The following is a 15046-nucleotide window of genomic DNA, read 5'->3' as shown; positions in this document are numbered from 1 at the left end:
CTCATAATAAATAGGCTTCTAATAGGGTATTAAGTATAACTGTAACTTTGTGTAAGAAAAGTGTTGTATAAGAAAAACACTTTATAAGGTTTTTATAAGAAACCCTTGAATCTGGTTCATTAGAAAAGACACTGAGACTTGTTTTTATAAACATGTTTATTAAGAAATTGTCATTAAGAAAAGACACCACAACTGTTGTTTGTAAAGTCATTTATTGAGAAGATGGTTTATAAAGAAAAACAGACCACACTGAATGTTGTAAGCATTTATTAAGCATATGGCAGAGTAGAGAGAAATTGAAAATGTATTAGAAAGAGCTTTACCAAAGAAAGAAGAAAAATGCAATCATTACCGTCTATGTGTTGCGGACGAGACACAGAAGATACAGCGATGAAGAAAAGGTCCAGAAGAAGGAGGATGGAGAGACAAAGGCTTTATAACCAAGTCCTAGGGGGTTTCCAGGAGAGGATGACCAATGAACAAGTTTTAGGGAGTTTCCAGGAGGAGATTTCTGAAGATGTCCAAAAGTTGATGGACTTTAAAAGAGCTGGTATGAAAATGTTCAGTCAGACGCTGATTCACCAAGGACGGCCTCTCCGGTGTTAGATGCCTTGCCATTGCGCCTCATGAAGATGAAAGCTTGTAAATTATTTGATTTTGATTTATTTTTATTTTATATATTAGTACCGTTTATGTAAACTAATTAACCTGTATTTAATAAAAAATACATATAATTGAAAGTAAGAAGCTCGCCTGCCTTAAGTCTCTGTTTTACAAAATATTGAGCTGAACTAAACCACGAAGCAGTCTTTCGACTAGATTGTAAGTATGGAAATTTATATACTTACTGTTTAGAACGAATTCGACTGACTTTACCTAACCTGAGAATAAACAAAATAAGGTAGAAGGTGTCTATATTTAATACCCAAACAAGGGGTTAAATTAAAGGTGCATTGCGCAAGTCTCTGAGTTTTTGCAGAACTACCCTTCTGGCGACACGCGAAACTGCAACCAGAGTTGTGCACGCGGTTACGTTGGGGTTTGGGATGAACTAGAAGCCGGTCTCTTTGAATCCATCTTCTACTTTTGCAAAAGTCGCTTGAGTTGTCTTCACTGATGCGGATAATGGCGGCGAATACACAAACCTGCCAGACATAGCCAGGTGAGCGTGAACGCGCATGACGTCACGCCCAGTCGATTCCGACCCGAATCCCTCTTATTTATTTTACTGTACAGGATTATAGAGGCAATCGCAGTGATCATAGAAGGGCTCATTCAGCCCATCAGGCAATTTTTTAAGCATGTATGGGTTAGAAAAACAGGTATTTTTAACATGAAATGTTGCGCAATGCACCTTTAAGCACCATAAAACTATATATATATATATATATATATATATATATATATAGTATACACCCTGATTTGACATTCATAAAAATAACTTATTTTACTAATTAAAGTGTTAGTTTACTTTCCTCTTTCCGTGTTTCCCCCTCAACACCTTTTCAGAAACCAGTTTTCTTTAAGTTTCATTGGCACCAGTTTGACTACAGTTTATTTGTGACAGCGGTTTCTATTACAATAAAAACTCAAACAAAGCAGGTTTTACTGAAGATTTGTTTAATTTATGTTTAATAAACAGTTACAGTTAATGCACACACATTATTTGACTTGTATAACAGAGCCTCATGTAGTGCAAGAAACAACACAAATGTTCATGTAAACAGATATATTTGATTATAAATACAGTAACATGAAGAGACCCGTCCAAAACTGTATCCTGTAAATTGCAATAGTTGTCCTGAGTCTCTCCTACTCATTTTAACCAGATCATCACCTAAACTAGCTGGAAGCGTCTCATCCAGCGGGACTCACTCATGGAGAGCAGAAGCGTCCATAAAACAAAATGCTCTTGGTTGGATTGTGTCGGATGAAGAATAGGAAAGGATGGTCTGCGTTAAAGATGTGCCGGATGATCAAACAGTCCATCATTACGACGCCAGTGGCTGCAGCCGCTTCGGTTCCTTCCTCGTTGACTTCAACAAAGGCTTTATGGAACACGTTCGACATCACCAGGTCATTGTTGGAGGACATGCCTGAAAGATTCACCTTCTGCGGGTCAAAAACATCCTCCATTCCCATGCTGATCAGAAGACTCTTCATGTCATAGGTTTCCTCCATCTTGAATCTGGGCAGAGACACTTCAACCTCTTCTTGACTCATGATTTCTGGTTTGGTCCATTCCATGAGCTTCTCGTAGGTCAGTGCCTTTTCAATCTGGATAATAAGAGAGACATGTCAGAGAAATAGTTGAAATAGTCAAAATGAAAACTGCTCCACAAGTAAACATCTGACTGGTCACGGCTGGCTAATTAAGCATTCAAATCACCTTCTGGAGGCCAGTGGTGTCGTCTTCCATCTCGTTAGGAAGGATGATCAACATACTGAGATTCTTCCCGTCATACGGCAGCTCCAGAACCAGACTTTTGATCTCTGGGATGTAGGCCAGAGGAAACTTTGCCTTTTGATACATCATCTTTACTGGTTCAATTTTATTCTGCCAAGCATCAATGGAAACACATTATAACCCCTCAGATTTCATCATGACTGTTACAAATATTAGTAAAAAGAGCATGAAATCTCACCTTGCTCAGCTTAAACTGCTCATCTCTGGTGGCTTCCTTTGGGAATTTCTTCTCCCAGTTTTCTTTGAAGTAGATGGCGTTCACCAAGACCAGTTTCGTCCTCTCATCGATGGCTCCCTGTGGCATCAAGTCCTTGATCTTCTCTAAAATACAAATGGACATTGTTCACTTTGAGCAGTGATTTGAACTGGTTGGTTTAATATTGTTACTATAAAGCTCAACTCAAGAACCCATGAAGCCAAACATGGCCCTTGAAAAGACATTTTTGCTGAACCTAAAGTGCTGCAAAAAACATGAAATAACTTTTATTTGTAAGAGTTTAAAGTAAGTTTATAATTGAGAATAAGTTTATGCTGGATTTCACCTTGTGTTTTTGTCTCCACCCATTGGTTGATGTTGACACGAGCAGCCTCTGATTGGTTCATGAAGTCCACCTTCTCCAGTCCGGCTTCATAGTAGCTTTTTGCGTCATCGAGGTATTTCTGTAATACAGCAAATCAATTGAGGTGGAAGTGATATTAGAGTTGAGAACATTTCCAGAACCTCCAGTGAATAAACCGAGTCTTACCTCAACAAACTGGTAGGATTGGTCTCCGTAGAGACGGTTGGCGAGACTCAACACATACGGGACTCCTGGTTTGTTCAGATCACTCATGAACTTTTTGAAGCTGGAATGAATTTGATCCTCAGGTTTTTGTTCGGTTACTGGAGGATTGTTAAAGCCCAGGACCTACACAGCATTATTATGGTAGAATTAATAAAGATAACCTCACTATTTTGATAACTTCAATAGCGTGAATGCACTACTTAAATACCCATTAGAATGAATAAAAAAATAAAAATGCACTAGAAAAGAGTGATTATAATAGTTGGCACTTTACTGTTTATACAATGTTGGAACTCAAATTACAAATATTGGGTCTCAGTCTGGAAACACAATTTACCGTCTGTGAATGAACTTTTAAATGTACTGTTGCTCACTGTTTAATGTTGTATTTCTCTGAATGTAAGTTCTTGGAAATATAGAAACTTGGAATATAATCACTCTTAGAAGAAAAGGTTCTATATAGAATATATAGGTTTCCATCAGTATAGAACCTTCCCATCATGGGATCATTTTATGGATCATTTTTAAAATCTGATTTCATTTTTTGAATTAAACAGGCCAGGAAATAATTAAACATTATTTCTAGGGAAAAAAATAACTTGTTAAACATTAAATTATTATGCAATCATTTAAGGAATTTCTCTTGTCCCTCTGTCTCAGTCTACTCTCTCGTCACCCACTTTTAAAAGTATATTGTGTGAGATCACCTTAATCATCTGATCTGCTGTGTTTCCTCTTGCACCGAGCGACACCATGGCCAGAGCCGAGGAGATGCTGACAGGAGAGAAGAACACATTTCCTGATGCGTTTCCTCCGCTGATCTTCTTGAACAGGTTGAGGGAGAACTGTGTGTTTGCTGCAGTCAAAGGCTCCATTTTCACAAGCTAGAAAGTAAGAGAGAGATAGAGATGATCAGCATAACAATGTGAAAATAATTAAATCCCAAACACAGCATTGCTCAGTTCAGTTGTCACAAGGAAGAAACAGTCAATCAATGCTTTATCTCTCAAATGACATCAGTTTTCAGATCAGAACAGTAGTTAAACAGTTTGCATCATTATTCTAACCAACAGAGAAGTTAAATAAAAAGCATTACCTAGAGTATTCAGCAGGAACAATGAAGTTTCTCCGTGTGTCGGAGGTGAATGAATGATCTGCTGAGTGTCATTCTTATAAACGTTACCTCGCCCTGAAGAGCCCGTCCTCTAAACTAATCCAGCCCTTCTGTAAAACTAAAGGCTTGTTTGACAGGTGAAACTCGTCGCTTTGAATGTCGAAAGGAATGTAGATCCGCGATCCACAGAAACAAAAGCAAATATTGGCGTTCCAGGCTAATTGTTGCCAATAACATGGATGCAACATCTGTAATTTCCTTTCATTTTTAGTTCTGTAATAGACACATTTTATACAGATATCAAGCTGTCAGAGTGTAATACTAACAGAGAACGTTCTTTGACCAGGTTTCTCTTAAAGTTATAAACAAAAACATTCTTTAAGTAGGGTTAATCGAACTGTTCAAAGTAGGCTATATGGTCTTTAATAATATTCCCAAAAGACGGAAGTCACAAAAACATTAGTACTTAAACATCATTCATAGAACGTTTTTTTCTGAAACAGTTTTGGACATTAGTTTGAATTTTTTTAAATGTTAGCCTACTACGTGTTTCAGAAAGTTCAGTGAACATTCCAAAGTAATGTTCCGGTAATGTTTACAAAATTATAAAATAGAATGTATGCTCTACCAAAAAAAAAAAAAAAAAAAACTTTTTAAAAACATTTAAAACTGGACGTTTTAAACGTCCAGAGATCATTCACAAATAACATGTTAATATCTTAATGGTTAGCAAAACATTCTAAGATAGGCTAATATTTTTGTTAGCTGGATGGAATAATGCTGAAATGCATTGGGGGTTCTTACAGTACTTCTCGGCCCCCCAAAAATAATATTTTTTTCATTTTCAGAATGTTGAATGATTTCCTATATTTCTATAGATCAATCTATATGGTTAAAAGCGCTATATAAATGAAGGTGATTTGACTTGACTTGACAGTAATAATCTACAATCTTACTTAATAGAATTTGATATAAACCAAGGAGTGTTAATCTGTGTCCTCATCATGCCATTTCCCATGATGCTTGGGGGAGAGCAAGTTGGACTGCATTTTTAACTGAATCTGATTATAACTTGCTGAAGCTGGAATGAATTTGGTCCTCAGGTTTTTCCTCTGGACATTTCTGTTTGCATCAACAATATCAGATTTAATCAGTTGAATCAGACGAACCCAAAGGATACATGCATCTCTAAATACAGCTGTTCATGCAACAGAACCTTGACAGAATGTTAGCTAAAGTTCTGAGAACGTTCCCTGTTAACTGGGTTAGTGTTTGATGTTTGATATCACAGGTTCGTGTTTAAAGTCTGTGTAGAGAGAATGGTGTCGTCTTAGCGGCCCCTAATTTAATAACAAATGACCGTTGCGACGGAAGTGAATCAATCAAATTAAACTAACTTTAGCTGGAAAATAACTTTATTAAAGAACCGCTATAAAGCCAAAACAATCTCTGTTACCTTAAATTATACGTTTATCTCTGTAAAGCTGCTTTGAAACACTCTACATTGTTAAAAGCACTATATAAATGAAGATGACTTGACTTGACTTTTTCAACAGAAAACATGACTCCCCCAGTGGTGTATAATATTCTTGACTATCACGCACCACAGACGTAGGCTATAAGCTCCCACGGAGCAAGGCAGAAGACAACAAGAAGAATAGCTAACGTTATGGATGAGACTGAGGGAGTTAAAGATGTCGACATGACTGAGAATAGAGACATTCCTGATCACGCATGGTCATATATGAGAGAGATTATGTAATTGTCTACGTTAAAAAGGATTCCTGGCGAATGCATTGCTAATTGTGTCAACCTAAAAAGCACAAAGTGCTGGCTTTCAAGAATTCGCCGTTGAATTTAAGAAAGCACTTAAAGGTTGTGTTTGACAGTTAATGCCCAGTTTTTGAAGGGATTCGCAGGGGTTCAGATTTAGGAGCGGCTAAGGATTTTTCCCAACAATTTTGTTTCTCAGTGTTTGTATAAGGGATGTTGCCACATGTTGCTGGTGCTGATGACACACACATTAATATTCAGTCTTTAGGACAAATTGTTTAGGCCAGTGAATAGTCCATGTTGCCAATTTGAGCATACTGATTTAAGTAAATACTTTCCTTTTTTTTTAATGGAAATGTGTTCTCTGCTGTTCATTTCTCTATTAAGCGGTCATCTGAAACCTGACAGGTTGAGTCAGATAGTTTCCATATGCTGTAAAACCAGTAAATCAGGTGAAGTGTAAATTATGCTTGCATTCTAATTTTCTTTCTGTTTGTACTTAAATAGAATTTACAGTATAACTCCATCAGCTTAGTCTTTTCTCTGCTTGTGTATTACATGGTAGTTGCTCAGCCTGGATACATTCATTAGCTAACAAAATTAGATTTGTAAGTTCTTTTGTATTAAAGCATCAATAGGATGTGAGGTCCAGCGCGACACTAAAACAGGTAGTAGCAATGGCTACTTTTTACTTAAGTAGAGGCCATATTTTTTTTTACTTTACCTTGAGTGAAAAAGTGTAGTGTACTTCAACTTTTACCAGAGTCTTTTTAAACATGAGTATCTGTACTTTTGCTTGAGTGAAGGATGTGTGCACGTTTGCCATCTCTGGCTATATAGGCTATCGAAATATAATGCTATAACCAACAAACAACATGATTATAGCTTGAGAGCTGTAATAGTAAAAACGTGCGAAACGTTTACGATAGAGTCCCACATGTAATACTCAGCTGTTGGCGTTTACACTGAAGTCTCACAGCAGACACGCCCCTTCAAACAGAGCGTTCAAATCAGAGGCTAACATCAGGGTAGGAAAAAGCACACAGGATTGAACTCAACACTTGCAATAAATAATGGGGAAGCATGAAAATGGTATGTGTGATGAATGTCATGTTTTAGAAACAGCAGAGCATGTATTTTTTAAATGTAACAAATATGATGATCAACAACCAGTGGAGCCATGTAATTGGAAAGTCATGTGACCAACTGATAATGGGAGTGTCATTAATTAAGTGGGGTTAAAACACCTGTTGTGTGTGTGTGTTCACATAGAAGAATGGGATGAGTGCTGGAGCACATATTTTGTTGACTGTGCAAACCTATACAAAATAAAACAACATGCAAGCTTCAAGGATAAACGTGTCACAGAAGCTTTTCCTGCACTAATGGTGCGTTCCAGGCAACCTGTAACCCGTGTTTTTCCAACCTTATACCCGTGAAAGTGCACTGGAACGACAGTCAAACTCGAACCATACAAAACAACAATGGCAGCCCCTACGGATGCAGTGTTTCTGCAGGCGGTACACGGTGAGAATACACTTTAGGACAATATAATGTTGCAGTCAAATTAATAATAATATAATAATAATAAATAAACAAGGAGTAAGCACCAAGGCGACAGAAATTATTAAAAATGTGCATAAGCCCCATAAGGTCCGCCATGCTGGTTTGTTTACATCTAGCTACCGCAATTCCTTGCGCTCAGGTAGTTTGGCGTGACTGGCCTGGGACGCTACGAAGTCGTGAGTCGTGGTTTGAAGTCGTGATTTACGTGCTCAAAACCCTGCCTGGAACGCAGCATAAGCTCTTTAGCTGTTTTTGGATTGTTTTTATGTGCTGCTACAAGTTAGTCAACAAAATTGTTTATTCGTGAACGTGAACGTGAACGCGTCGACTTTGGATTCAAGGAAGAGGCCCTCATGCTTTGACCGGACGGAAAGGAAGCGCAGCGCTGACTGATGGAGATTCGCTCTGCTCTCGCTTGTTTTAATCAGAAGGATTATTGCACATTGGACTTTCAAAGCAACAGGACCGACATCTTTGGATATGTTTGCTGCTAACAATCATTGCACAATTGGATGTTCAAAGCAACAGGACCGACATCTTCGGATAAGTTTGATGCTGTTGAACCGGTAGGACATTGGTTTGTTACGTCTTTGCTTGTGTTCGCTGAATGATTTGAAAAGGTTTAGCAGTTTGTTTACGATTGAAGCAGCGCTGTTGGTGTGTTTAGTGAATTATTGTTTAGATTGGGCTTTTGTGAATCTATTGGAGTTGTGAGACATATCCGATGATATGCGTTGTTTTGGATTGTGTTTGCTTGTTGTGGGAAGCGTGCCGTATTTAGACGCGCTGAGGTGTGCGTACTTCAATCATGAGTGAGATTGAAACGGGTGCGGATGTTGAACCTGAACAGGACAAATGTAAAAGAAAAGTTCAACTCACAGCAAAGGCTTTGACTTATAAACTTGAGCAACTTCAGAAAGAACGAAAAAGAAATGTAAATGTGATTAAAAGTTCTATACCAGTCATCAAAGAACTCATGCTGAAAAATGAGAACATTTCAGCTGTACAGTCTGAACTTGAAACTTTGGTGCAAACTTTTAAAGAGACAGTCAAGCTTCATGATTCAGTGATCCCATTATTGCCTAGTGATGAACAGATCAAACAAAATGAGTGGTTCTCAAGCATTTATAAACCCAGTGATGCATTTATAAAAGAGACAAAGCAATGGATAAATGGAATTGAGATATCAAGTGATGATAACCAGGATCAACAGTCGAAAACAGTTGAATGCCCTTCAAATGAACAGAATATGTCTCAAGTTTCCATGCATAATCAAGACGATATAAACCCAAGTGACAGTGTTTCTAATGTTGGAAGTAAAGGATCAAGTCCACGTAGCTCTGCCACAAGACGTTCAACTACATCAACAACTTCTTCGGCCCGCATTAAGGCAGAGGCTGATATTGCGGCTTTGTTGGTACGTCAAAATTTAACGAAGGAAAAACATGCAATTGAAGAAAAGGAACAGAACTTAAGAGGATTTTGAGTTGTGAATGGAGATTGCTGCAACACTGGCAAGTCAAATGGACTCATTGTGGAGATTAGAACTGTGCAGCTCCAGGACCGAGTTGGACCTGAGAAACCCTGTTCTAGAGGGTTGAGAGTGGAAACATTCCTGAGGAACAAGAATTGGGTGTTTGGACCTCAGTTTCTTCTTTTACCTGAACAGGAGTGGCCAGTTAATCCTATTGACCAGGGGGAATGTTCACCAGATGATCCAGAGATAAAAGCAAGTGTCACAGTCAATGCTGTACAAATAGAAGAGAATATGGATGTTACAACATACTTCATTCAGTATTTCTCCTCTTGGACCCTTTTAAAGAGGAAGTCAGAAGACAAAATCACTGAGTATGTCTTTAATACAATCTTGCATGGACGAAAACCAACAAAGACAACATTTAAAAGAGGAAATGGAGAAAATCAAGGCACAATGTGGCAGAAGTGAGCTTTCTGTGGTAGAGCTAAAGAAAGCTGAATTAGAGGTAATTCGTTACTGCCAAAGAAAAAGATACTCTGATGAACTCTCAAGCTTGTAAAAGGGAAAAAATGTGAAAAAGAACAGTCACATTTATAAGCTCAATCCTATCCTTGAAGATGGTGTTTTAAGAGTTGGCGGACGTTTGAGTAGGGCGGTTATGCCTGAAGAGACAAAACATCCCGCTATACTTGCTAAGGATTTTCACATCTCAGACATCATTCTTAAACATATACATCAAGAGGTGGGTCATGGTGGTCGAAACTATATGCTATCAAGGTTGCATCAGAGGTACTGGATACCTGGTGCCAGTTTAGCCATAAGGAAGATATTGTCCAAGTGTGTGATCTGCAAGCGTTTGCAAGCAGCTCCAGGGCATCAACAGATGGCAAACCTACCTCTGAATAGAGTTTCTCCAGATAAACCTACATTTACGTACGTCGGAGTTGACTGTTTTGGACCCTTTGAAATTAAGAGCAGAAGAAGTATTGTGAAGAGATACGGGGTTATCTTCACATGCCTAGCCATTCGTGCTATTCATATCGAAGTGGTACAATCATTGGATACTGATTCCTTTATTAATGCACTGCGACGATTTAACACAGACATGGACTTATTACACGTATCACATTGACACACCACATATTTCTCACTTCACATGTACTGACACTGTTTTATGGACTTTACAAGGACTCAGTACTGAAGAATTAATGTATTAAATGTGCAATTAAAAACGAAATGTGCAAAAATTTATGATTGTTGTAAAGTGTGTGTGTGTGTATATGTATGCGCATGTATGTTTTTTTTTTTTTTTTTAGCTGAACATACAGCGCCAGCAGAGGGTGCGCGGGGCATTACATCTTCATCTAAAAAAAACACCAAAAAAACCCAGATGCATCACCCATGTAGGCTATCCAGTAGGTGGTGGTAATACTCCTAAGGAGTGAGCAGCAAAATGCCTTTTATTTATAAATTGTGACAATTTTTGGTGTACAAATCATGCTAACATCATAAGTGCACCATCGGAAACATAAAAATAAATAAATAAAACAATGCAGTTCATGACCCCTTTAAAATCTGGAACGCATGCACTCGTCGTGTCAACTTGCTTCCTGGTTCCTCTGTCTCAGTCTACTTTTGTGTGAGTTTGTGAGAATGTGTGTGTGAGGCTCAAAATGTGCTCTCAGTAGGGCCGTTAAGACCAGAGAGAGGTCCCAAGAGGGGATGAGGCGTGGCTGAGGAGGATTCAATCTCCTGGCACTTCTCAGGAACCTGATGATCAAGTCAAGTTTCCCCAGAGACTTACCGTGCACTGCATCATGGATAGTTGCAACACACACTTTCAGGGTGGAGGGAGACAAGCTTCGCTCCAACCCGTCTTGCAAGAAAGAAAGCATGACATTGACAGGAAGAACACCAATCAATGAAGAGGTGCCACGTCAAAGCGTAAGCGATTTGTAGAGGGGGCTTTAGCTCAGTGATAGTGTCAGCTACCACTGGAGGTTGGCCACTTAAGTCCTCCGCGTCCCATCCAAAGACCACACGTGGAGGTTCCAGAGGTCTGGACATTGGTGCCACGTGGTACCCCGTTCCTGAGAAGCAACTGCATCCAGAAATGCACGGATGGAGAGGAGTCTTAAAAAAGACGCTCGCCGTCCGCTTGCTCTTTTAGGGAAAAGTGCACTTTCACTGTCGAACCATCTAGGGGGACAGTTGCTGCACATATCTGTGCAAAGGAATGCTCTTTCAGATGTGCAACCTCCACTGAAACATGCCATCAATCCAACACTGAAACAGCTTCCCTCTTGTTCTGCAGATACTCGAACTAATGATTGTAGCAGAGTCAAACTTGTCCACTCGGCTCCATAATCTCTCGCCATTGTGCATTGGCTTGTTTTGTACCACTCGAAGGTAACTGGGCTCTCAGGTGAGATTCCAATACGTTAGTTCAGTCTGATGTAATGTAGAACGTGACTGACTGAGGGTTTTTCATTGACTGATACCCTACCATCATTAAACTGCCTATGGTTGATGTTTTTTAGCAACTTTTATACAGTAGTATTATGAAACAGGAATCTCAAATGTTAAAAATACAAAGACAAAATTTTAGCCAATAAAAGATTTTATTGAATGATATATATACATATATATTGTTGTGTGAAACATGCAATTTGTTCTTTTATGCCTCATAATAAATAGGCTTCTAATAGGGTATTAAGTATAACTGTAACTTTGTGTAAGAAAAGTGTTGTATAAGAAAAACACTTTATAAGGTTTTTATAAGAAACCCTTGAATCTGGTTCATTAGAAAAGACACTGAGACTTGTTTTTATAAACATGTTTATTAAGAAATTGTCATTAAGAAAAGACACCACAACTGTTGTTTGTAAAGTCATTTATTGAGAAGATGGTTTATAAAGAAAAACAGACCACACTGAATGTTGTAAGCATTTATTAAGCATATGGCAGAGTAGAGAGAAATTGAAAATGTATTAGAAAGAGCTTTACCAAAGAAAGAAGAAAAATGCAATCATTACCGTCTATGTGTTGCGGACGAGACACAGAAGATACAGCGATGAAGAAAAGGTCCAGAAGAAGGAGGATGGAGAGACAAAGGCTTTATAACCAAGTCCTAGGGGGTTTCCAGGAGAGGATGACCAATGAACAAGTTTTAGGGAGTTTCCAGGAGGAGATTTCTGAAGATGTCCAAAAGTTGATGGACTTTAAAAGAGCTGGTATGAAAATGTTCAGTCAGACGCTGATTCACCAAGGACGGCCTCTCCGGTGTTAGATGCCTTGCCATTGCGCCTCATGAAGATGAAAGCTTGTAAATTATTTGATTTTGATTTATTTTTATTTTATATATTAGTACCGTTTATGTAAACTAATTAACCTGTATTTAATAAAAAATACATATAATTGAAAGTAAGAAGCTCGCCTGCCTTAAGTCTCTGTTTTACAAAATATTGAGCTGAACTAAACCACGAAGCAGTCTTTCGACTGGATTGTAAGTATGGAAATTTATATACTTACTGTTTAGAACGAATTCGACTGACTTTACCTAACCTGAGAATAAACAAAATAAGGTAGAAGGTGTCTATATTTAATACCCAAACAAGGGGTTAAATTAAAGGTGCATTGCGCAAGTCTCTGAGTTTTTGCAGAACTACCCTTCTGGCGACACGCGAAACTGCAACCAGAGTTGTGCACGCGGTTACGTTGGGGTTTGGGATGAACTAGAAGCCGGTCTCTTTGAATCCATCTTCTACTTTTGCAAAAGTCGCTTGAGTTGTCTTCACTGATGCGGATAATGGCGGCGAATACACAAACCTGCCAGACATAGCCAGGTGAGCGTGAATGCGCATGACGTCACGCCCAGTCGATTCCGACCCGAATCCCTCTTATTTATTTTACTGTACAGGATTATAGAGGCAATCGCAGTGATCATAGAAGGGCTCATTCAGCCCATCAGGCAATTTTTTAAGCATGTATGGGTTAGAAAAACAGGTATTTTTAACATGAAATGTTGCGCAATGCACCTTTAAGCACCATAAAACTATATATATATATATATATATATATATATATAGTATACACCCTGATTTGACATTCATAAAAATAACTTATTTTACTAATTAAAGTGTTAGTTTACTTTCCTCTTTCCGTGTTTCCCCCTCAACACCTTTTCAGAAACCAGTTTTCTTTAAGTTTCATTGGCACCAGTTTGACTACAGTTTATTTGTGACAGCGGTTTCTATTACAATAAAAACTCAAACAAAGCAGGTTTTACTGAAGATTTGTTTAATTTATGTTTAATAAACAGTTACAGTTAATGCACACACATTATTTGACTTGTATAACAGAGCCTCATGTAGTGCAAGAAACAACACAAATGTTCATGTAAACAGATATATTTGATTATAAATACAGTAACATGAAGAGACCCGTCCAAAACTGTATCCTGTAAATTGCAATAGTTGTCCTGAGTCTCTCCTACTCATTTTAACCAGATCATCACCTAAACTAGCTGGAAGCGTCTCATCCAGCGGGACTCACTCATGGAGAGCAGAAGCGTCCGTAAAACAAAATGCTCTTGGTTGGATTGTGTCGGATGAAGAAAAGGAAAGGATGGTCTGCGTTGAAGACCTGCGGGATGATCAAACACTCTAGCATTACAACAACACCGGTGGCTGCAGCCGCTTCGGTTCCTTCCTCGTTGACTTCAACAAAGGCTTTATGGAACACGTTCGACACCACCAGGTCATTGTTGAAGGATGTAGCATTCCCGGCTGAACAGATGCGATTCACTCTCAAGAACTGATGTTAAAGAAGAATTTATTTTCCAAAAAAAAACACCTTCCAAAACACCGTAAGAGCTGAATAAAGCAAACAAAGAATAAACATTAGACATGTGACTGCAAATTGTATACAAATGTCCATAAATGTATAAACTGCAAATGTATATATAAATGGCTACACCATAAATAGCATTATGCAGGCTCATATAAATAGATGCCTTATAGTAAATATGAATATGAATTATTTATCTAACAATAACAATATTTAATGCAGTTAAAAGCACCTGCCAAAAATGCGTTTTAAACAATTAACAAGCTTATTTCAAAGTGCTATAATGTTACATATGACCTGTATGAATTTATAAATTGTTTTAATTGCAACAATCTCCTTTTAAAATGCAATATGGACTAAATGACAACTGAATTAATTTAACTATGAGATATTTTGAAAGCTGACGATCTCAATTCAGAGAGAAAAAGGCTAAAACATAAAAATGACCAAATAAGGGCCTAATTTCCTGTGGACAATCGCTCGGACATTTAAACCTAGAGAAACGGGGCAATAATACTACACTGAGTTATGAATGAGACAGTAACAATTAATCACACACTCTATATAACATATCACTGATTTACCATCTGCATATATGCTAACGACCCACTAACAGCTCAGAGGAGATCGATACAATAAACACAGTCTCTCAAAGATTAGAAGACAATGAAATAAAAACGATACCTTGTGCCCTTCATCAGCCAGGAGCTAAGAGGTAGAAATCAACTCGTTTGTAAAGCTATATATTCAGTCTGTAACCGTAAATTCGTCTCGCTTCACTCACTGGTAGCATTTAATGGTGCGTCACATGAAAAGTGCGCCAACATATACAAAGCGCGCGCCCGCTGAACTTCCTTTCACGGACTTCAAAATAAAAGCATGTAAGATAAGTAACTGACGCTCTTGTAAGACAACAATAAAAATACAATGTCAACATTAAGCATTCAGCGAAAAACATTAATAAACCAAAACAAACAAATAAAGATTTTTTTGCTAAGGTTTAACATTTGGCTCAG

General features: G+C 38.1%; 2 protein-coding genes across 2 annotated transcripts in view; both read right to left on the bottom strand.

The window, feature by feature from the left end:
• LOC311275948 (leukocyte elastase inhibitor-like) overlaps positions 1-15046 on the bottom strand; it is a 174873-nt gene that overhangs the window by 75032 nt on the left and 84795 nt on the right. The window lies entirely within an intron of this gene.
• On the bottom strand, positions 1785-4135 carry LOC311275962 (leukocyte elastase inhibitor-like). Its single transcript, XM_084385336.1, has 6 exons — positions 3960-4135; positions 3214-3375; positions 3010-3127; positions 2646-2788; positions 2390-2557; positions 1785-2277 (listed from the first exon to the last, which is right to left on the bottom strand). Exons 1-6 carry the CDS (start codon positions 4125-4127, stop codon positions 1876-1878), a joined length of 1161 nt encoding a protein of 386 aa, XP_084241462.1. The 5' UTR covers positions 4128-4135; the 3' UTR covers positions 1785-1875.

This window comes from Rutilus rutilus (genome assembly GCF_951802725.1).
Source record: "Rutilus rutilus genome assembly, chromosome: 17".
In the NCBI taxonomy this organism is placed as follows: domain Eukaryota; kingdom Metazoa; phylum Chordata; class Actinopteri; order Cypriniformes; family Leuciscidae; genus Rutilus; species Rutilus rutilus.
The sequence above is the reverse complement of the archived record's forward strand: the minus strand, read 5'-3'. Positions and strand labels throughout refer to the sequence as shown.